Source organism: Dama dama, chromosome 29 (genome assembly GCF_033118175.1).
Source record: "Dama dama isolate Ldn47 chromosome 29, ASM3311817v1, whole genome shotgun sequence".
Taxonomy (NCBI): Eukaryota; Metazoa; Chordata; class Mammalia; order Artiodactyla; family Cervidae; genus Dama; species Dama dama.
In genome coordinates, this window is record NC_083709.1 from 71,395,749 (window position 1) to 71,417,704 (window position 21,956).

The window sequence follows — 21,956 nt, forward strand, 5'->3', positions numbered from 1 at the left end:
AAAAATTTAAAAAGCATAAAAGGGCATTTAGTAAAACTAAATATCCCTCCTATCCCTGTCTCTGAGACAGCTAGCTTCCTCCCCAGAGGCATCACTGTCACATTTTCTTGGGAAACTTCTAGAGAGTTATATCAATGTTTCATATAGGTGAGCACATAGGGATATATTCTTTTTATGTCAGTGAAGCACATCATAATACTGTTCTGGTCTCCTACTTTTTCTTTTTACCTTCACTGAACAAGTCATCCTGGTGATTGTCCCGTATTTATTCATGTACACAATAATGGCTGCTTTATGCAGATGACTTTGTGATGGGATGGCCTCTACTTTATTTAACCAGTCCTATGTTTGTTGATGGAGGCCTTCCCTGGTAGCTCAGCTGGTAAAGAATTCGCCTGAGTGCAGGACACCCCAGTTTGATTCCTGGGTCGGAATCAAATCTCCCTGCTGGAGAAGGGATAGGCTACCCATGCCAGCTTTCCTGGGCTCCTCTGGGGCTCAACTGATAAAGAGTCTGCTGCCTGCCATGTGGGAGACCTGGGTTCAATCCCTGGGTTGGGAAGATCTCCCTGGAGAAGGGAACGGCGGCCACCCACTCCAGTATTCCGGCCTGGAGAATTCCATGGACCGTACAGTCCATGGGGTCGCAAAGGGTCAGACACAACTGAGGGACTTTACTTCACTGTTGATGGAATTGAGGTTGTTTCCATTGTTTTACTATTTCAAGCTGTGCTTCTGTGAAGATCCTTATACATAAGGCACTTCACAGGAGAGCAGATCTGTTGGATGAATGCCTGTGAGTGAGAAGGCTATGGCAGAGGGCAGATACATGAATAATTGTGAAATATTTTGCCAGATTGCCTCCCTTGGATGTAGAGAGCCTGCCTCCCTCCATCCTCACCAGCACAGTGTGTTACTAAACTTTCTGGTCTTTGCTGAATTAATCTGTAGGTTAAAGTGCTCACTCATATTAGTCTTAAATTGTATTTCTCTTAAATGAGTGACATTGAACATATTTTTATATGCTAGTAGCCCCTATTATTTCCTATTTGAAGAACTATCTTTTATCTTTGTTATTGGTGTTTTTGCCCTATAAATATTTGTTATTGTTATGTACTTGGATTTATCAATCTTAAGGTTTCTGCATTCTGTATCTTTCTTTGGAAAAAACTTCCCACTCCAATATTTTAAAAAATCTACCGTGATTTTTTCTTCTACTTTCATGGTTTTTTTTTTTTTTTGGCCATACCATGCAGCTTATGGGATCTTAATTCCCCAAGTAGGGATTGAACATTGGCCCTCAGCAGTGAGAACACAGAGTCCTAACCACTGGACCACCAGGGAATTCCCTTGAGAAAAAAAAAAAAAAACAGAAAATTAGATCATTACTTCATCCTGCATTCATTTTGGAGTGAAAGTGATGTAAGAATCTTTTTTTTTTCCCCCAGATGACCATACAGTTGTCCCAACTATGTTTATTAATCCATCACTTCTGCAGGGGTTTAAAGGGCCATTCTTCTCACAGACTAACTCTATTTGGAGATATATTTTTCATTTCATAAATGTTAACTCTCAGTAATCATGGGCTGAGATGTAGGAACCCCACAGAATATTATTTGCAGTGTTTTTTTTAGACAGGATTAAGGAATTACTTAGAACATGGGGAGGAAGAAAAGTGATCATGTATTCTCAAAGCCCCTAATTTGTGAGCAAGTGAGCAAAACTGAGGAATAGACATGGTCAGCAGTGCAAAACACCAGATACCGGCCCCACCCTTGTTCTGCGCTCCTCGGAGCAAAAAGGGACAGCTATGCCCGAGGGGTGTTCCACGTCTTAGAATGAGGCTTCCTCCTCCTGCACAGTGTCACCAGTTTAACTGTGCTCGGCATTACCTTACAACACTTAAAACTCTCCCCCCTTCAGGTACACCCCCCTGGATTATGCCCTGCTTGGGGAGCGGCACGAAGTGATCCAGTTCATGTTGGAGCAGGGCGCCCTGTCCATCGCGGCCATACAGGACATCGCCGCCTTCAAGATCCAGGCCGTCTACAAAGGGTACAAGGTCAGGAAGGCTTTCCGAGACCGGAAAAATCTGCTCATGAAGCACGAACAGTTGAGAAAGGATGCTGCGGCCAAGTAAGTGTGAGCTCACAACTCAGGAGTCAGCGTGGAAGGGGGCGTGGCGGTGGGCGTGGCCGGGTGAGAGGCGCAGGAGGAATCTGAAGTCCCTGTGATCCCTGCATCCGCGTCCCCTCCCCGCTGCTGCTCCCCAGTCCCTCAGAGGACCGCGGCCTTCTCTCCGCTTGGTGGCTGTTCCTCTAGGTTAGTCCTCGGGGTTCTAGCTCTGGGAGACATCACTGCGTACCAGCCGTGGCGAGGAGCTGACGGTGAGGGCGCTGCCTGCAGGCAGCCACAAAGGAGTATCTGGTCCTCACCTTCCTGCCTTTTCCAAAGAAACTCATGCCAATATCCAGCCTGCTTCTACTCGACAAATATAGGTCTAGTTTTGATTTGATTAAAGCAACCAACTTGTATAAATAACTTGCTCTCCCCTACCTATTGCTTAACAAATCCCCACTAACTAATGCAATTTATTCAAGAAATACTGAATGAATTCTTACTGCACATACAACGCTCTTGACTTGAGCCTAAGGAGAAAATAGTACTTGCTTCAAGGACCTCACACTTGTTTGCGTAATGATATAGTGTGTGAAATAGTCATTTGTGCCTGTTATAAATCTGAAACTGTAAGTTGCTCAGCTGTGTCTGACTGTTTGAGACCCTGTGGACTGTAGCTCACCAGAATTCTCTGTCCATGGGATTTTCCCAGCAAGGATAGTGGAGTGGGTTGCCATTTCCTCCTCCAGGGGATCTTACTTGACTCAGGGACCAAACCTGGGTCTCCTGCATTATAGGCAGATATTACCATCTGAGCCGCCCAGGAAGTTTATTATACATTGTGATTGTTTTTACTGTGAGTGATTGATTTTAGATTATGTTTTGGTTTGGCTTTTCTGTTATACATGTGTTGGGTATTTTAAATAGCAAGAGAGTATTGCATTAGCAGGTATAAAACCAGAACATCTGATGCTAAAGACCACAGGAAGACTCTGTGTGTGTGTGTGTGGTTGTGCTGGGTCTTCCGTGCTATGCGGCTTTTTCTCTAGTTGCAGGGAGGGGGGCTGCTCTTTTTGTGGTGCCGACTTCTTACTGAGACGGCCTCTCTTGTTGCAGAGCAGGGGCTTAAGGATACATGGGCTTCGGTAGTTGTGGCTTCTGGGTCTAGAGCTCAAGCTCAGCAGTAACAACTGCCCAGCACGTGGGACCTTCCCTGATCAAGGATCAAACCCGTTGGCAGGCAGATTCTTTACCACTGAGCCCCCAGGGAAGCCCTGTCCTTAATTCTTAGTTTCTGAAATTGATTGTTAAAAAATTGTAAATGGGAGCTGTGCTTACTGTGATAATCATTGAAATTACAAAAACTGACAATTTTTAGCTTCCTTTCCTTTTTCTCAGTCACCGTCTGCCCTTTATGGGTCCTCATTATTGGGAGTAAATGAGTTTCTTACACTTCTTAACCATCGCCTCCTAATAGTCATTGTAGCATAGGTCTCCAAGAGAAATGTTTGAATCAAGAATTACTGATTTAATTTGTGTTCATTTTATTTCTCAAAAGTTATTCCTGAAAATGTGAGTCAGTGTTGCATTTTGGTTTTGAATTCGGTTTTAAGGAGCAGAAGTCAGAATGCTAAGTTTAGTCTGAGGCTCAGGCACGTCACGTCGCCTCAGCACACCCTCCGCAGTGTCTCGTGTGAGGATGGCAGAGATCACCTTCCTTAAAGTGAGGGTGTCAAAGAAGCTGATTAAACTTAAAGTGATTTCTGTTTTGCTGGTAGAGAAATTGAAAGAGAGAGAAGTTTTAGTCATATTTTCTAAGGCTTTTTTTTTTTTTTAAGGAAATACCTATAATCCGTTTAAAAGCACTTTATAACTCATGCCACACCTCCAGTGTATTGCCAGATGAACACTACTGTAATCTACCTGCCAAGGCACAGAGCTGAATGCACATGAAAATAAGACTGTATTTATGTTGATCGCTCTCTTCCCCTGAAGCTTCCTTTTTGCTGGGTTTTTATTCACTCTCTGAGCTCAGATCCCCTCTAACTTTCTGAACTCTTCCTTTGTACATCTTTTCAACTATACCATCTCCACACTGAAGTCAGTGCTACAGGCTAACCCCTTAGTCTTCTTTCCTTGCCATACTTTTTTCATTGAAAATATATCTACTCTTAAAGCCTACATTACTCTACCTTTGTAGGTAACCCCTTCGTCTGTCTGACGTCTTACTCTCATGGAACTCTAACCCTAGGTCATCAGCTCTCTGGAGGCATTCCCGCTGTGCCGTCCTTCTGTCCCTGGCCGACATGTCGGATCACCGGGCGTTTCTATTTGCAGGCCCTGTTACCGCCGCCTCAGGCTCGCTGTGTGAACCTACAGCTGCCTCTCTCCACCTCCTGATCTCCCTGCTGCTGCCGCCACCACCAGCTGTGATCATTCCCCTTTCTGAAATGTCCTTTTGTAGTTCTGTCTGACCACTCTATACAAGCATCATTCTGGAGTAGCATTCGTGATGCTACGTCAGACCCTGTAACGTTTTACTTCCGCTTATATCTCCAAGTCTCACCTTTCTCTCCACTAATTCCACCCACCCACCTGACATCTCAACCGTCTTGAACTTTCTTCACTTCCTCACTTACAGCTTTCCTTACACCCCATGCTCTTGGGAGACCCGAGCTCCTTTCTGACTAGTGTATGAGACTGTGTCTCTTAGAGTTATGTAATCAAATCCAGTTTGGGTCACCCAGTTCAAGCTCTCGTGATGCTCAAGCTCCTTCAATAGGAGGTTGTTCTGTGTCCTCAAAAAGTCAGGTGACAAAAAAAAAAAAAAAGTCAGGTAACAAGGAGTTCTGTGCCTCTAAGGCAGCGCACTTCATTAGTGGACAGTTCTGTTGCCAGTACTCTTGCCTGGGGAGTCCCGTGGACAGAGGCGCCTGGGGGGCTACAGTCCGTGGGGTCACAAAGAGTTGGACACGACTGAGTGACTAACACTCATGATGTTGGCAGAAGTTCTTTTCTCCCTTTTGATCTTGAGCTGCCCCTTGAAGCAGAACAGAAAAGTCCAAATCCTCTTCCATAAACCCACTTCCAGGTAGTTAGAGAAGGTGCTCCTGATACTTGCACCCCAACCGCAGCTCTCCTCCTCACTCTGTAAGAGATCCCCTCGCAGCCTGTTCCCCAGACACCTTCCGTTTGTCAGTGCCTTTCTTCAGGGCGGACCCTTAGGTCTGAATCTTCTGCTCACCTGTGGTCTGATGCGTGAGAACACTTTCATTATTCCACTTCTCTGAGCCTCAGTTTCTCATCAGTAAAATGAAAAGAAAATTTTTTAGTTCGGGACAGGTTTTGGGGCCCCATGAATGCCCTGAAACTGTAGGCAGTATTTTGTATGTTATGAGCTCATGTACATTTGGTGGGAGGAGAGGATCTGTAGATTTTTGTCACATTCTCTAAGATGGTTCATGAGTCACAGAAAGATTTTTTTTGTAAATTGGACTAAATGATATCTAAGGTTCCTTCCAGCTATAACATTCTATAAGTCAAAGGTCCTAAAACGCATGACGTTTTCTTATTCCCTTGAGAGGAAGTCAAAGACCAAATATTACTGAGCCTGTGCTTCAGCAACAATGAAGAGATAGAATCTGACAGACCCGTTCCCCACCCCCGCAACACACACATCCAATGCAGGGCCAGCGGAAAAGGTTAGAGCCAAACCTTTCCTGTCTTCTGAGGTAATCAGTTTCCTCTCACTGGAAATGTTCCAGGAGAAATTGAATTATCATCTCTCCAGGATAAATATATAAAGAATTTTTAAAACTATGTAAAAGAGCCGGGCTCTCAGATCTCTTCTGAGTCAAAGGCTCTGTGAGAGCTGTGCCCTCTGTCTGCCTGAAATCACCTTCTCTCACTGCCCTCCTTCCTCACTTTGACGTGATTTCTATGTAACCTTTTTTTCTCTTCCAGTTTAATCAGTCCCCCACATCCCCAACCCCCAGCTCTCAGTTAATACTTCTGTTTTAGCATGCATCATAGCTAGAATTCAGCATCTGCAGGAGGTGTGGGTCTGATTTCCCAACTAGATTGTCAGTTCCTGGAGAGCAAGATCGTGTTAGGTCCCTCCATACTTCTAGTGACTTACAGACCTTGATAAGTTTCTTGTTCTTCAGTCGCTAAGTCCTGTCTGACTCTCTGCGACCCCATGGACTGCAGCACGCCAGGCTCCTCTGTCCTCCACCATCTCTCAGAGTTTGCTCAAATTCATGTCCATTGAATCGGTGATAACATCCAACCATCTCATCCTCTGTCACCATCTTCTTTTGCCCTCAGTCTTTCCTAGCATCAGAGTCTTTTCCAATGAGTTGGCTCTTCGCATCAGGTGACCAAAGTATTGGAGCTTCGGCCTTAGTCCTTCCAGTGAATATTCAGGGTTGATTTCCTTTAGGACTGACTGGTTTGATCTCTTTGTTGTCCAGTGGATCCTCAAGAGGCTTCTCTAGCACCACAGTTTGAAGGCATCAATTCTTTGGTGCTCGGCCTTCTTTATGGTCGAACTCTCATATCACTATGTTGTTATTTGGTCAGTGATGTCTGACTCTTTGTGACCCCTTAGACTTGTAGCCCACCAGGCTCCTCTGTCCATGGGATTTTTCCAGGCAAGAATACTAGAGTGAATGTTCATTTCCTTATCCAATATCCCTGTGACTATGGAAAAACCATAGCTTTCACTATATGGACCTTTGTCAGTGAAGTGATGTCTCTGCTTTTTAATAGCAAGCATGTAATAATAAAGAATCTGCCTGCAAAGCAGGAGACCCAGGTTCGATCCCTGGGTTGGGAAGATCCCCTGGAGGAGGAGATGGAAACCCACTCCAGTATTCTTGTCTGGAGAATCACACGGACAGTGGAGCCTGGCGGCTACAGTCCATGGGATCATAAAGAGTTGGACATGACTGAAGTGACTTAGCACGCACGCAAGAGAGGCTTGAGAGATGTGATTAATACGGCTTCTACAGGAAAAGGGGTTGTGTGGTTTCAACAATGAGAACTTCCTGAAAGTATCATCAGGCCCAGCCCTGTAACTCCTAGATGCCACACCCACATTTCTTCACTTCCAGCCAGAACCAGTGACAGCGTAACAGCCTTACCTGTCAATAAAATAACAATGATACTTGTACTGATATAGTGCTTTACGGCTTACAAAATTCTTGTACATTAAACCCTTGCCATAACTCAGTAAAGTAAACTAGGCAACTGTGCTTAAACTCATTTCATGCAGGGGATGATAACACCGATTAGCTTGCCTGAAATCGCTCAGCTAGTCAGGGAGGAGGCTGGCACATGGATCTGTCTTCCTGAGGCCAGGGTTCCGACCATGGCTTGGTTCCGGGGAACACCTCCAGCCATGCTGATGCAGTAGGCTGTCCAGATCCTCGCAATATCTGATAGGACGGCATGGAAGGGCCCAGCTTCTTTTCTCTGACTTGTATGTAGTATGCAACTGTTGGTGCCAAAGGTCAGCAGGCCCCCAGGTCAGCTTTCGTCTTGACCCAGCGCTTACTCTCTGGGCCGTGTTGTTTCCAGTGGCTGGTAAGAGAGTGCTACCAAGCCACCACAGTCAGTTCTGCAGCACAGTTCAGTAAAAAGCTTCTTATGACTCAGAGCTAGCCTAGCAGAGCATACCAGTGTCCTCCTAAATCCTTGAGAAAGGGAAGAAAATTAGTTGGCCCCGGGCCTCCACCAGGACTATGGCCAAGAAAGTCACCAGGGCAAATGCAGGTGCAACCAGTGCAATAGCAGGACACACTAATGTAACCTTCCTTTTCTGTGGAAGCCCTTTAAATCACACTCTCAGACCTCTCTTAGTCCCGTGTTCATGGCACTGGCAACTTGAGTACTCATGAATGAGAATGAGTCTGCTTTATTTCTGTGGTGTCTGGCAGAATTACTTTCTTTTTGATAAAACTGGACAACCATTAATACAACTCTCTGTGGAAGACACACAGTGGGGTAGGGAGAAAAAAAACTCCATCAACTTGAAGGACTTAAACTTTCCAGGCCCAGAGGCAAGAATGTGTCACGTTGTGCAAACAGATGCATCCGGTGCGGGGACGCTGAAGCTGCGGAGCGTTCAAGTCGGTGAAGTTACTGCCTTTGACCTAGTTCTCTGCGCGGCAAGCAGTCTTTTGATCATTTGGTTTCCTTTTTCCTTTTTCCTTTTTCTTATTGAGGACAATTGCTTTACAAGGTTGTGTTGGCCTCCGCTACACAATAAGGGGAATTAGTCACAACTACACATTTCTCCTCTCCCATCCCACCCTTCTAGGTCGTCTCGGAGAGCCGGGCTGTGCTCCTTGTGTTTCGTGGCGGCTCTGCGGTAACTCCGCTTTACACCTGATAGCCTGTATATGTCACTGATACTTTCTCCACTCTGCCCTACCCTCTCTTTTCCCCACTGTATCCACAGTCTGTTCTCTGTATCTGCCTGTCCATTTCTTCCTTATAAATAGGTTCATCAGTACTGTCCTTCTAGATTTCATGTATATGCTTTCATCCACAGAATTAGTTCTTCTCTTCCTGACGTCACTCTGTATAACAGGCCCTCGGTCCGTCCACTCACTACAACTGACCACGTTCGTTCCTTGGAAAAGGTCTCAATTAGCAGTAACCACAGCTCGGACAGCCCTCACTGGCTGTGACGGTGACGGCCGCGGTGCAGAGCTCACGTGGTTTCTTTTTGGCCGTTTTTTTTTTTTTTTTTGCTGTTGTCATCTGGGCTCCTGACTTCTCAAGTCCTCCCCTTGGGTCCTAGGTCCGTCCTGGGAGAGCTCCGGGCTGAGTCTCCGCCCCGCCACAGCCCTTCAGAGGTTCGCACCCGCCGGGTGCGCCCTGGTCTTTTCTCCCGTGGGTGAGACACCCGCGTTCCTCCAGCCCGTCTTCGGAGACCTCGCTCTCCACCCTGCGGCGGACGGGGACGGAGGGAGGCGTCAGGTCCGATCCCCGCTCGGCTTCCTCACGTTCTTAGACGTGAGCCTAGGCGGCGCTTCAGATTGCTCTGGAAAGGCCGCACAAGCAGACTCGCTGGTGGCCCATCAGAAGCTGCTGTCTGGCTGATTTCCCTTCGAGGAAAAGGGGAGGAAATGTGGGGCTGGTTAGGATTCTGCCATCTTAACCATCCTGATAAATTTCCCGCCGAGACGTTGCTTGCTGTGTCATGGCCAAGATTTTTTTTTCTCTTAAATTTTCATGTAAAGTAGAGTAACTTTAGTTTGTCCTCTTGTATTTGTTTCCTGAACTTGACAAAAATAGGTCAAGTGTATAGCATGGCCCACTCTGAAGATTAAAGATCTTTGACATTCTGCAATAAATTAGTCAGAGAAAACACGCTAAAATTTTAGGATTATTATTGAGTCTAAGAGTTTTGGACTGAAAGCTAAGCTAGAAGCTAGCTTGAATGCTGTTAATGGTTACTTTGATGTGATGTTGCCACTTTCTTCTTATGACCCAATTCATTTTTTACATGATAGAAGAAGATTGAAATTTTTAAAAATGATTTTGTGAGGTGAATTTTTCAGGATGAAGTAAAGCTGCCAAGTCCAGCTCAGCTCTGTGTATAGTTTATCACGTAACACTGGGCAGGTCACTAAGCTCTCTGCCTGTTTCCTTATCTGCCAAGTAAGAGCCTGGCCTCAGTAAACTGGGATTCTCTCAGCAGCTTAGACTCCGAGCAGTGGTTCTGGACCTTTCTTCCGGGGAAACTAATACACACACACACACGGGACCATGTTCTGTCCTCAGGAGCTGTTTCCTGTGTGTGTGTCTCTGTGCTGGTGGCTGCTTTTTGTTTCAAGGCGGCAGTGTAGATAAAATAGGATGCAGGTCAGGCATCATTCCCAGCTCTAATCCCCACTCCTCCTCAGTGATCACAACTATTACATCAAGAACCACAGCTCTCATGAAATGCACATTTGTGGAATGTGTGCATTAAAAGATTTAAGTGCAAAATGCATCAGTTTTTGAAAAACATTAATTCTGTTCATCAGCTAAGGGTGTAATTATATATTCTCCTGCTTACATTCTTTCTCCCGGCTTACTGAGTTCTACCACAATGAAAAACCAACCCCCTTGCAAACCTCCCCCTCCAGAGGAGTCTTAAAAAGGCAGAGCTCCCCACTTGCTGGCCAGCCTGATCACTCTGAAAGGCTGGTCCCCTGTTTGTCCCATCTCTGTCCTCGTGGGAGGCCCAGAAAGGTCTGCAGTGACAAAGTTTGCCCCCCCGGGGCTAATTGTATAGCGGCTTCTTGGAATTGAAAAGGAGAGCTGTTTGATCTCCTAAAACAAAGAGAAATAAATGACTGCTCAAATAACAAAGTCTAGGTTATCACCTCAAAGGCCCCCTTGATGGCAGTGATATATCCATGCAGGTGCCAAGCTGGGCAACCCCACACGCCTGTCTGTCTGCAGGACCAACATTCTCTTAAAGCAGTTCTATTCATCCAGCCTCGTAAAGAGAGCAGCTCCCCACCTCCCTGCCAGGAGCAAGGCTGTTAGATCAATTAGCAGTGCCTCTGCCACCCAGATACTTCCACCTCCTTCTGCAAGCAGGCTTCTCCCAGAGGAATCACACTGATTCAGGCCCCTGCTAGCGTCCTTGTGAACCCCAAGCAGCGAGGACGACAGGCTGTCCGGCCCGCCCGCCGACTGCAGCGCAGCGTATGCCGGTGTCGGTCGGCCTGCAGCAACCACGGCTGAATGAGCACGTCCGAGCGGCGCTGCGCTCGGCACGGCCCGCCGGACACTTTCTCTGGGCTGGCACCCAGCGGGCACCGCTCAGGAGGCCTTCACAGCTCAGGCCGAGAGACCCTCAGAAGGGGAGTTGAGTTGACCAGGCTTTATGTTTAAATGTGACTCAGATATCTGTCATCGGGTCTTCCCTGTCCCTTGAGATATAAATAAGCTTTGCTTCAAATTGCACAGTCTGGAAATCTGAATTCTCTGACTTCCTGGGGCCCTGGGGTCTCTGTCTCAGCTCTTGCTTCTGTGTCTGGGGCCTTAGCCTGCAACTTTCAGAGTGCTTATGGAAAGGCATGTATGAGCGTGGGAGGCCTCCCAGAAAACTGGTGTCATCAAGACTCCCATTTCATGTCCCATAATGGTATAATGAACAGTCCACGTGAGACTTGCCTGTTCTCTTAAGCTTAGCTTCTCAGGGTGTGGTCAGAGGCCCGACAGTACCTGTATGACCTGGGTGCTTGATAGAAATACAATATCCTGAGCCCTGACCCCAGCCTGGCAAGTCAGCATCTAGGTTTTACCAAGATCCCAGGAGATTCCATTCCTTAAAGTGTGTGAATCCCGGATCTAAAGTCCTCACCCTGGGCGGATTCTCTGTCCCACCCTTGCTCCACGCGGTACCCAGTCTTTCACCTCCTCTTTCTTCCCCCTCCGTTCTCTCTCTTGTTCTTTCATCTCTTCCCTCCCTGTCAGGAGCTACAACTACATTCTTTGTTTCCTGACAGAGCAGGCCTCTTCTCTGGAGCCTCGCCGTCAGTCATCACCTAGGCCCTGAGGGTCTCACCTTCTACCAGCCCTCAATCCTGTCCTCAAGCTTATTAAAGTCTCTGTCTAAACAAGACCCCCAACTGAGAGGGACCCTGATACCAGATACTCTGATAAAAGAAATTTCTCCATCTCATTATAAAACATAGCCCTGATTTTATCAAGACATTCCGAAAGCGAAAAGTAAAAAACTGGTGGTCACTCAGTCGTGTCTGGCTCTTTGTGACCCCATGGACTGCAACCTGCCAGGCTCTGTCCATGGCATTCTCCAGGGAAGAATACTGGAGTGGGCACCCATTTCCTTCTCCAAGGGATCTTTTCGACCCAGGGCTCAAACCTTGGTCTCCTGCTTTGCAGGCAGATTCTTTACCATTTGAGCCACTGGGCCTTTCACAAGACATCCAGACAGACTCTTAAATCAGTTCAGGGTTATCAGCTATCACAGAAGCGCTTCTAGGTGGCAGCAATGGTAAAGAATCCACCCGCCAATGCAGGAGATGCAAGAGACTTAGGCTCCATCCCTGGCTTGGGAAGATCCCCCGGGGCAGGAAATGACAACCCACTCCAGTGTTCTTGCCTGGAAAATTCCATGACAGAGGAGTCTGACGGGCTACCGTCCACAGGGTTGCAAAAGAGTCAGACACAACTGTGCGCACGCGTGCACACACACACGCACACACCACACACGCACACACACGTGCACGCACACACACACATGCGCACACACCGCACACACACACATGCGCACACACCGCACACACACAGACGCGCGCGCGCACACACGCACGCATGCACACGCACACAGAGCTATCACACAAGCCTTAGACCTGAAGAAACTGAGTCTTTGACAGGAAAGTGACTCATTCAAGGCCTTTTTGCGTGATTTTTTCGTGTCATCGTTACGGTTGCCAGTGGTCTTTTTAATGAAGAGAGAAGATTAAAGGCTGTTGTGCTTATCACCCTCAGCTGCATTCTGATGTACTTTCTGGAACAGGAGCAGAGACTGCAGTCACAGCTCCGGGGTCACAAGCTTGGGGACACACACCGTGGGATCCTGTTGTGTCTCACCAAACAGTTTCTCATGTCGTGTGTGTCCCAGCCGGGCACAGGTTGACCTGTAAGGTTCTTTCCAGCTCCATCACCCTTTCAGATACAAAAGTCAGGAATCTGTGAAATTGTGCGCTACCAAATCCCCCCTGTGTTGTGGTAGCTCCTTTTAAAAATCAAATCTCACTCAGGAATACTCAAATAGGTAACGCTCTGAATCTTTTCCTCTTTGCCCTTGGTTTTGTTCCCAGGAAACGAGAAGAAGAACACAAGCGAAGAGAGGCGGAACAGCAGAAAGGAAGGCTGAGCCCAGATCCCTGCAGACCCCACGCTGCTCTCCGTCTGCCCAGCACCCAAGCTGAGCCCCACGGACAGAACCGGGCCCCCAGCAAACAGCCCCCCTGCAGCGACGAGGCCCAAGGCCCTGAGCGGAGAGCCTGCAGACGGTCTCCAGGTAGAGGGTCTCCAAGCAGAGCCCCCCGGAAGGAGCCGCAGCTCTGCCCAGACTTGCAGAGAACAGAACCCAGAAAACCAAATGGTAAGAGTATTGCCTTGCGATTCAGTGCTAACCCATGGGCTGTGGGCTCTTTAGTTTCATATTATTTAGACCATTTACATTTAAGGTAATTATGTCAGCACTTAAGTCTGCCACTGTATCATTTATTTTCTGTTTATTTCTTGTTTCTCTTTTCTTCCCTCCCTGTTGTATTTCCTCAAATTCTTTCTTAGCTTGGGATCGGTATATAGCAGTCACTTTACCCATGGTAATTAAAAGTGCCTCTTATTGTTTGGCTCTCAGAGTGAGTGCTGCTTCCTCTGACACTCACGCCGTCCCACCAGATGAAGCTTTTTTTCCTTCTGTACGCTCCCGCAGCTTTCCTGTGCATCCCTATTGTAAAGACCATCACCTTGCACTGTTAGTGGGTTACTGGCTTACTTGTCTGTTTTTCCCACTAGACTGTACAACCTGGAAAATCAGGATCACTTCAGTTATCTAATGCTTTGTAACAGACTACCCTAAACTCAGTGATTTACAAGAACAGTTTACTATTTCCCATGATTCTGTGGGTGGTCTCGCAGTTCTCTTCAGGCATCATCTACACTCACTCATGTGGCTGCATTCAGGTCAAGGTCAGTTGAACTGGTTGGTCTAAGATGGACTGACTTGAATATCTGGCAGTTGATGGTGGCTGTCAGCTGGGATTCCTTGACTCTCTTACATGGCCTTTCATCCTCCCATCCGCTAGACTGGCTTCCTTACACAGTGGTCTTGGACATCATTCTAACAAAGCACAGGAAAAAGCTATAAGACTTCTTGAGGAGTAGGCTCAAGAATGTGCACACCACATTTTATTGATCAAGGCAAGTTATTTGACCTTCCCAGACTAAATAATATAAAGAAATAGAATCCATCTTTGCATACTAAGATGGGAGTACCTTTTGGCTATTAAACAACCTATCACAGTTCCTTTTTGGTCACAGATTATTTACATTTCTCCCACATGTAAAATGTTTCACCCCTTATCTGAGGACCCAAAAATCTCATCCCAGTTAACACATCAAGTTTGAAGTCTGGGATCTTGAGACCTGTGTGAGATTCCCCATGCGTGAGTCTTTCTGATTCAGAGGAGCAGTCATCAAGGACACACACTGGCCCACACATGCATCCAACAAGCAACGGTGAGATCGGAACGGAATCCCAGGTGGCTCAGTGGTAAAGAATCCACGTACTAGTGCAGGAGATTTGGACTTGACCCCAGGGTCGGGAAGATCCCCTGGAGAAGGAAATGGCAACCCACTCCAGTATTCTGGCCTGGAGAATTTCATGGACTGAGGAGCCTGGTGGGCTACAGTCCACGGGGTCACAGAGTCGGACACGACTGAGCATCTGTGGATGCACACAAGCCACAATAGATGCTCCTGCTCCAGAAGAGGAGAGACTGGTCCATAGCAATTCTGAAAGCCAGCGGGTCACACATTAGCAGGGCCCCTACTCCGAGGTATGAAATACGCCTTGATTAAGGCCTGGTTTTACCCCTCTGTGTGTTTTCTATGTCATGTCCATCTCGGCTCTGGGCTGCGCCGCCTGGGTTCTTGGCCCTGCTGAGAAGTCTTCCTTTTCAATGAGACATGGCCCATGTTTGCGGCTGAGTAGCTTTCTTAGCCTGTTTCCAGCGTAAGAGAAATTGTGGCCCCAGAGGCTCCTTTGTGTTTGAAATCGCCTCCATAGGTCAAGCTGGTGGTACTCTCAGTGATACAATTATTTCAAAAAATTCATGGGTCTCCTATGAATCCGATTGAGTTCACTTCATGTTCCAAAACCACATCAATGATTATTTTTCAAATAGGCCTTTCTCTACTTCTGTCTTCCAAGTTACTGCAGGTGACAGTTTTGCCAATTATCATACCACTGAACTGCATGGGTCACTTTTTTCCAGACTCCTGTAGCAACTCCTAGAGCAACTTCCTATAGCACTTCTCTAGTCTTCACTAATAGTTTCTTCATTGTCTTTCTAACCTCTGCTCACCAGCCAGTCCAAAAGTCAGTGCTTTGGGTTTTTGCTAGGGCCAGCAAGCCTCCTCCTTAGGTATCAGTTTCTGTGTGGATTATCTCTAGTGGCATAACAGCCCACCCTCCAAACTCGGTGGCTGAAAACAGTGTTGTATTATTTCTCACAGTTCTGTGGGTTGGTTAGGCAGCCCCTCTACTGGATCAGCTGGGCTTGCTTTTGTAGCTGCTAGAAGGGTGGTCAGGCTGGAAAGTCCCGATGTCTTCCTTCGCGTTTCTGACAGTTGGTGCTGGCTGTTCGCGATTGGCATCTCAGTTCTCTTCTACAAGCCCTTTCATCCTCCAGTAAGTTAGAGCATCTTACTTGCATACTATTCTCAGGGCAGTGTCCTGAAAAAGGAAAGCAGAAGCTACAAGCCTTTTTGAGGCCCGGGCTCTAGAACTATCACATCCCTTCTACCACATTCTGTGGATTAGAGCAATTCACAAGGCCAGCCCAGTTCAAGAGAGTGGAGACATAGACATATTACAAAATCACATTTGAAAGTTGAGTGGATCCTTGGATGGGAAGAATTCTTGGCCATTAAACAGTCTATCAGAAGGACCACTATGTCTCTCACTTCTGGACCCCAGCAGGGTGTTGGGCACATAAGAGATATAATAAGCATTTGTTGAATATTTATCTGTATGGTACTGGCTAAGTGCTTGAGATGCAGGGGGTGTGACTGGTGGGAGTATCAGTGGCCCTTACATTTGGAACAGGCACAGTGGCTAAGGCAGCAAGCTGTTTGCTTACCTCTTTCCTTACCCCAGTTATGTGTATGCAGTTATTTACTATGTCATCATTTAGATATCCCCAAGGTATCTCAAACTCAACCTGTGCAAGATAGGATTGATCATGATTTCATGTAAACCTGTTCCTGATATTGGTCAATGACATAGTCATCCATCTGTATGTCCATCCCAGGAGGAAAATCTGATCATTATCTTCTTTTCGTTTACCACTCAAAATCCAGTCTGTCACCAGGTCTGGTCACCTTTACTTCCGAAATATCTTCCAGATCCGTTCTCCATCTCACCTGCTACCACCCACAGTCGACCTAACGTTTGTTTACCTTCATCTCTGTCCTGGACTATTGCAGTAACTGCCCAGCTGGCCTTACTTATCTACTCTGATTCCTCTAATCCATTTTCTTCTCAATGTGTGAGCATATCAGTGCCTTAAAAGGTGAAATCTCATCAAATTGCTTCCCTATCCAAAGCCTTGTAATCAACCCTTCTCCACCTGGTTCCTTTTGTTGGAGATGGTGATAGAAACCAAGATCCGAATGGTAGGTGTGTATACCACTCCTGGATGGCCATTGCTCCTGAGCCCTTTCAACAGAGAGAACTGAGGACTATTTACATCTATTTGGCATCTGTTTGTGTGTGTATATCTGTGTATCTATGTGTGTGTCACACACACACTGTTTTCATACCAATACCTCCCATTGCATGTGACACCACAGATTTTATACTAGCTTTTCTCTTTTTTATTTGAAATTTTTTTCTCCAGCTGACAGATCTGGCTTCAGTTATCTGTGATATATATGCTTATTTGTTCAATCCCATTATACACATAAAGTAGTTTTAGAATTGCCATCCCATACGCCTTTGAGAAAGAAATTTACTAAACAGAGCTCAGTATTCCATATACTCCTTGGTCTTACAGAACTCCTTGGTCTTACAGGCCAAACATGATTTTACAAAGTTACTCCACGTTTTAGTGTGGTTACCTCGTCTATTTGTAATCATGTTAGGTTTATTTGTTATTATTTTTATTCCATCTTGGGTTCTTTCCCACATCCTAGCTGATTCCAATTGCTGGGTTTTTGGTTGTTTTTTTTTGGTAGTGGGGTACTTTTTATTTAAATAGAAAATGACATTTTCTCATAATTGTAAAACTACTTAATGTATGTTACCAAAAAATTTAAATCAGAGAAAAGAACAAAGAAGAACAAATAAAAATCCTAAAAATAAACAAAAATCTTTTTAAAAAATCTTAAAAGTAAACAACTATACAAATGCTTCTAATTTTTTTTAAATCAGAAAATTGTGGACATCTGTTTTGAGGTATTCTTAACATCATTTCTTTGGTTTCACCAAAAGTGTTAATCAGTTCAGTTCAGTTCAGTCGCTCAGTCATGTCCAACTCTTTGCGACCCCATGAACTGCAGCACGCTAGGCCTCCCTGTCCATCACGAGCTCCCAGAGTTTACTCAAACTCATGTCCATCGAGTCGGTGATGACATCCAGCCATCTCATCCTCTGTCATCCCCTTCTCCTCCTGCCCCCAATTCCTCCCAGCATCAGAGTCTTTTCCAATGAGTCAACTGTTCGCATTAGGTGGCCAAAGTATTGGAGTTTCAGCTTCAGCATCAGTCCTTCCAATGAACACTAAGGACTGATCTCCTTTAGGATGGACTGGTTGGATCTCCTTGCAGTCCAAGGGACTCTCAAGAGTCTTCTCCAACACCACAGTTCAAAAGCATCAGTTCTTCAGTGCTCAGCTTTCTTTATGGTCCAACTCTCACATCCATACATGACTACTGGAAAAACCACAGCCTTGACTAGACGGACCTTTGTTGGCAAAGTAACGTCTCTGCTCTTTAATATGCTATCTAGGTTGGTCATAACTTTCCTTCCAAGGAGGAAGCGTCTTTTAATTTCATGGCTGCAATCACCATCTGCAGTGATTTTGGAGCCCCCAAAAATAAAGTCAGCCACTGTTTCCACTGTTTCCCCATCTATTTCCCATGAAGTGATGGGGCCAGATGCCATGATCTTAGTTTTCTGAATGTTGAGCTTTAAGCCAACTTTTTCACTCTCTTCTTTCAACTTTCATCAAGAGGCTTTTTAGTTCCTCTTCACTTTCTGCCATAAGGGAGGTGTCATCTGCATATCTGAGGTCATTGATATTTCTCCCAGCAATCTTGATTCCAGCTTCTGCTTCTTCCAGCCCAGCATTTCTCATGATATACTCTGCATATAAGTTAAATAAGCAGGGTGACAATATACAGCCTTGACGTAGTCCTTTTCCTATTTGGAACTAGTCTGTTGTTCCACGTCCAGTTCAAACTGTTGCTTCCTGACCTGCATACAGGTTTCTCAAGAGGCAGGTCAGGTGGTCTGGTATTCCCATCTCCTTCAGAATTTTCCATAGTTTGTGGTGATCCACACAGTCAAAGGCTTTGGCATAGTCAATAAAGCAGAAGTAGATGTTTTTCTGGAACTCTCTTGCTTTTTCAATGATCCAGTGGATGTTGGCAATTAATAGCTGCTTATTATTATGTCAGATTATGAATACAACATGCTTTGTTTAGTCATGCCTGTGTTGCAGAATATGTAAACCAAACAGCTGTTCATACAAAGTTTTGTGTTTATCTCTAATGTTTATAGCTCTTTAAACTTGCTGCTAAACTTCTTACCAAGAAGGTTGAAGAAGTTTGTTCCACCCTTTCAAAAGCAAAAACAAAAAACTCTCTTCAAACACTTAGGCAAATAATGGTTTTACTAAATCCTAGTTAGTAAGATGAAATTTTGTCATATTTTTATTGGCTTTGTGTATTTATTTTCTGGATTATTCACTAAAATCCTCTTGTCAATTTTTATATTGGTTTTTCATTTTCTTAATAGTTCTAAAATCTTTTTATGTAATAAGGATAGTAACCTATCTCTCTCATATATAATAAACTTTTTTGCATACCCTATAATTCTGTTTCATTTTTTCTTCTGAGATTTTCTCTTTGTGGTTTTATGCCAAGAAAACATTTTTTCTCACTTTAAAATAAATACATATATTTTCTAATTTTTAATATCTCATATTTAATTTGTTGTATAGTGAGTTTGTAATTGAATGGTTTCTTTTTAGAGAATAAGTGGTCATGCTAGCCATAAACGTTGAGCCATCTGGAGCTGCTGTGCTGGCAGTGGGCTTGCGGAGAAGGCCTCTGGAGAGCACCGCGTCGCTCCCCGGGGTCACGGCCAGGGTCTGTGAGCGCCTCTCTCATTCAGAATGCCATCTTTACTTTCGTAAATGGGAACATTTTTAGCTTTCTGTTCTTTCTCACTGTTCTGCCTCTACTAAAACCAAATCACATTACTTTTATTGCTATTAGTTATTAGTGTGTAATAATACCTGTTAGTAATAGTCTCTTCATTATTTGTCTCTTTATGATAGAATTTGCTTTTTTAAAAAGATTTAAAAATTGTACTTTCCTGGTTTTGGCCGTGCTGGGCCTCCACTGCTTTTCTCTAGTTGTGGTGAGCGGGGAGACTCGAGTTGTGTGTGTGGCCTTCTCGTTGCCGTGAGAGGCGCGCTGCGGTGGGCCGTCGCGGGGGCTGCTCTGGTTGTGGAGCAGAGCTCGGGCGCGCAGGCTTCAGTAGCTGCGGCCTCGAGCTCAGCACGTGTGGCTTCCAGGCTTAGAGCCCTGGCTCTGTACCTGTAGCACAAGGGCTGCATGCCCCGCAGCATGTGGGACTTCCTGGATCAGGGACTGAATTCTGTGTCTCTTGTATTGGCAGGCAAGTTCTTTGTCTCTGAGCCACCAGGGAAGCCCTAGAGTTTGCGTTTTAGAGCAGTTTTAAGTTCACAGCAAAACAGAGAAGGAAGGACAGAGAGCTCCCACACACTCCTGCTCACAGATGTGTGGACTCCTCCATCATCGGCACCCGGCACCAGAATGGCACGTTGTCAACAACTGATGAGCCTACACTGACACATCTGCTTCTGCTTCGTTGACTACGCTAAAGCCTTTGACTGTGTGGACCACAACAATCTGTGGAACGTTCTTAAAGAGATGGGAATACCAGATCACCTTACCTGCCTCCTGAGAAACCTGTATGCAGGTCAGGAAGCAACAGCCAGAACCAGACATGGAACAACAGACTGGTTCCAAATAGGGAAATGAGTACATCAAGGCTGTATATTGTCACCCTGCTTATTTAACTTCTATGCAGAGTACATCATGAGAAGCGCTGGGCTGGAGGAAGCACAAGCTGGAATCAAGATTGCTGGGAGAAATATCAATAAGCTCAGATATGCAGATGACACCACCCTTATGGCAGAAAGTGAAGAGGAACTAAAGAGCCTCCTGATGAAAGTGAAAAAGGAGAGTGAAAAAGCTGGCTTAAAACTCAACAACATTCAGAAAACTAAGATCATGGCATCTGGCCCCATCACTTCATGGCAAATAGATGGAGAAACAATGGGAACAGTGACAGACTATTTTCTTGGGCTCCAAAATCACTGCACATGGTGACTGCAGCCATGAAATTAAAAGACGCTTGCTCTTTGGAAGAAAAGCTCTGAAAAACCTAGACAGCATATTAATAGCAGAGACGTCACTTTGCTGACAAAGGTCCATCTAGTCAAAGCAATGGTTTTTCCAGTGGTCATCTATGGATGAGAGAGTTGGACCATAAAGAAAGTTTGGCACTAGAGAACTGATGCTTTTGAACTGTGGTGTTGGAGAAGACTCTTGAGAGTCACTTGGACTGCAAGGAGATCCAACCAGTCCATCCTAAAGGAGATCAGTCCTGAGTGTTCATTGGAAGGACTGATGCTGAAGCTGAAGCTCCAATGCTTTGGCCACCTGATGTGAAGACCTGACTCATTGGAAAAGACCCTGATGCTGGGAAAGATTGAGGGCAGAAGGAGAAGGGGATGACAGAGGATGAGATGGCTGGATGTCATCACCAACTTGATGGACATGAGTTTGAGCAAGCTCTAGGAGTTGGTGAAGGACAGGGAAGCCTGGAGGGCTGCAGTCCATGGGGTTGCAAAGAGTAGGACACGACTGAGCAACTGAACTGAACTGAGCTGACACTGACACGTCGTTATCAGGCAAGTCCCGTTTACAACAGCATTCATGCCTGGTGTTACACAGTCTGTGGGTTTTCACAAATGTGTAATAAGTTGTATCCTGTATTGTATCATACAGAATAGTTTTACAGCTTTTATCAGGGGTCTCCAGAGAAACAGAACCAATAAGAGAGACAGATAGATAGACAGACAGATAGATAGGCAGGCAAGCAGGCAGACGTTAAAGGAGATTAGGTATAGGTTGCGTGTTTGATTATGGAGGCTGAGAAGACCCAGAGTCCCGCATCTGGAAGCTGGAGCCCCAGGAAAGCTGGTAATGTGACTCGGTGAGTCTGAAAGCTTAAAAACAAGGGAACAGATGCTCTGAATCTGAGTCCAGAGTTTTAGAAATCTGGGGGCTGATGGTTTAAGTTGTGCTAAGTGTGTCTGACTCTTGGTGACCCCATGGACTGTCACCCGCTGGCTCCTCTGTCCATGGAGTTTTCCAGGCTAGAATACTGGAGTGGGTTGCCATTTCCTACTCTAGAGGACCTTCCTGACCCAGGGATCGAACCTGTGTATCTCCTGCATCGGTAAGTGGATTCTTCACCACTGAGCCACCCAGGAAGCGTGGTACAGTCCTGGTCCAAGTCCAGAAGTCCTGAGAAAGAGGAACACCTGTGTCCAAGGGCAGGAGAGAATGGACGTCCCAGCTCCAGCGAAAAAGGAAAATCACGCTTCCTCCACCATTGTTTTCCGTTTAGGCCCTAAATAGATGGGACTGTGCTGACCTGCCTTGGTGAGGGTGGTCTTTACTCAGGTTACCGGTTCAAATGCTGATCTCTTCCAGAGACACCCTCACAGACACACCCAGAAATAGTGTTT

At 45.8% G+C, this 21,956-nt stretch overlaps 1 protein-coding gene across 5 annotated transcripts in view; it reads left to right on the forward strand.

Moving 5' to 3' along the window:
- Positions 1-21,956, forward strand: part of INVS (inversin) — a 125,338-nt gene that overhangs the window by 87,503 nt on the left and 15,879 nt on the right. For all 5 annotated transcript variants that reach the window (XM_061132133.1, XM_061132134.1, XM_061132136.1 and 2 more), the window contains 2 exons: positions 1,924-2,136; positions 12,972-13,258. In XM_061132133.1, coding sequence (XP_060988116.1) covers positions 1,924-2,136; positions 12,972-13,258 — 500 coding nt within the window. The remainder of the gene's footprint in view (positions 1-1,923; positions 2,137-12,971; positions 13,259-21,956) is intronic.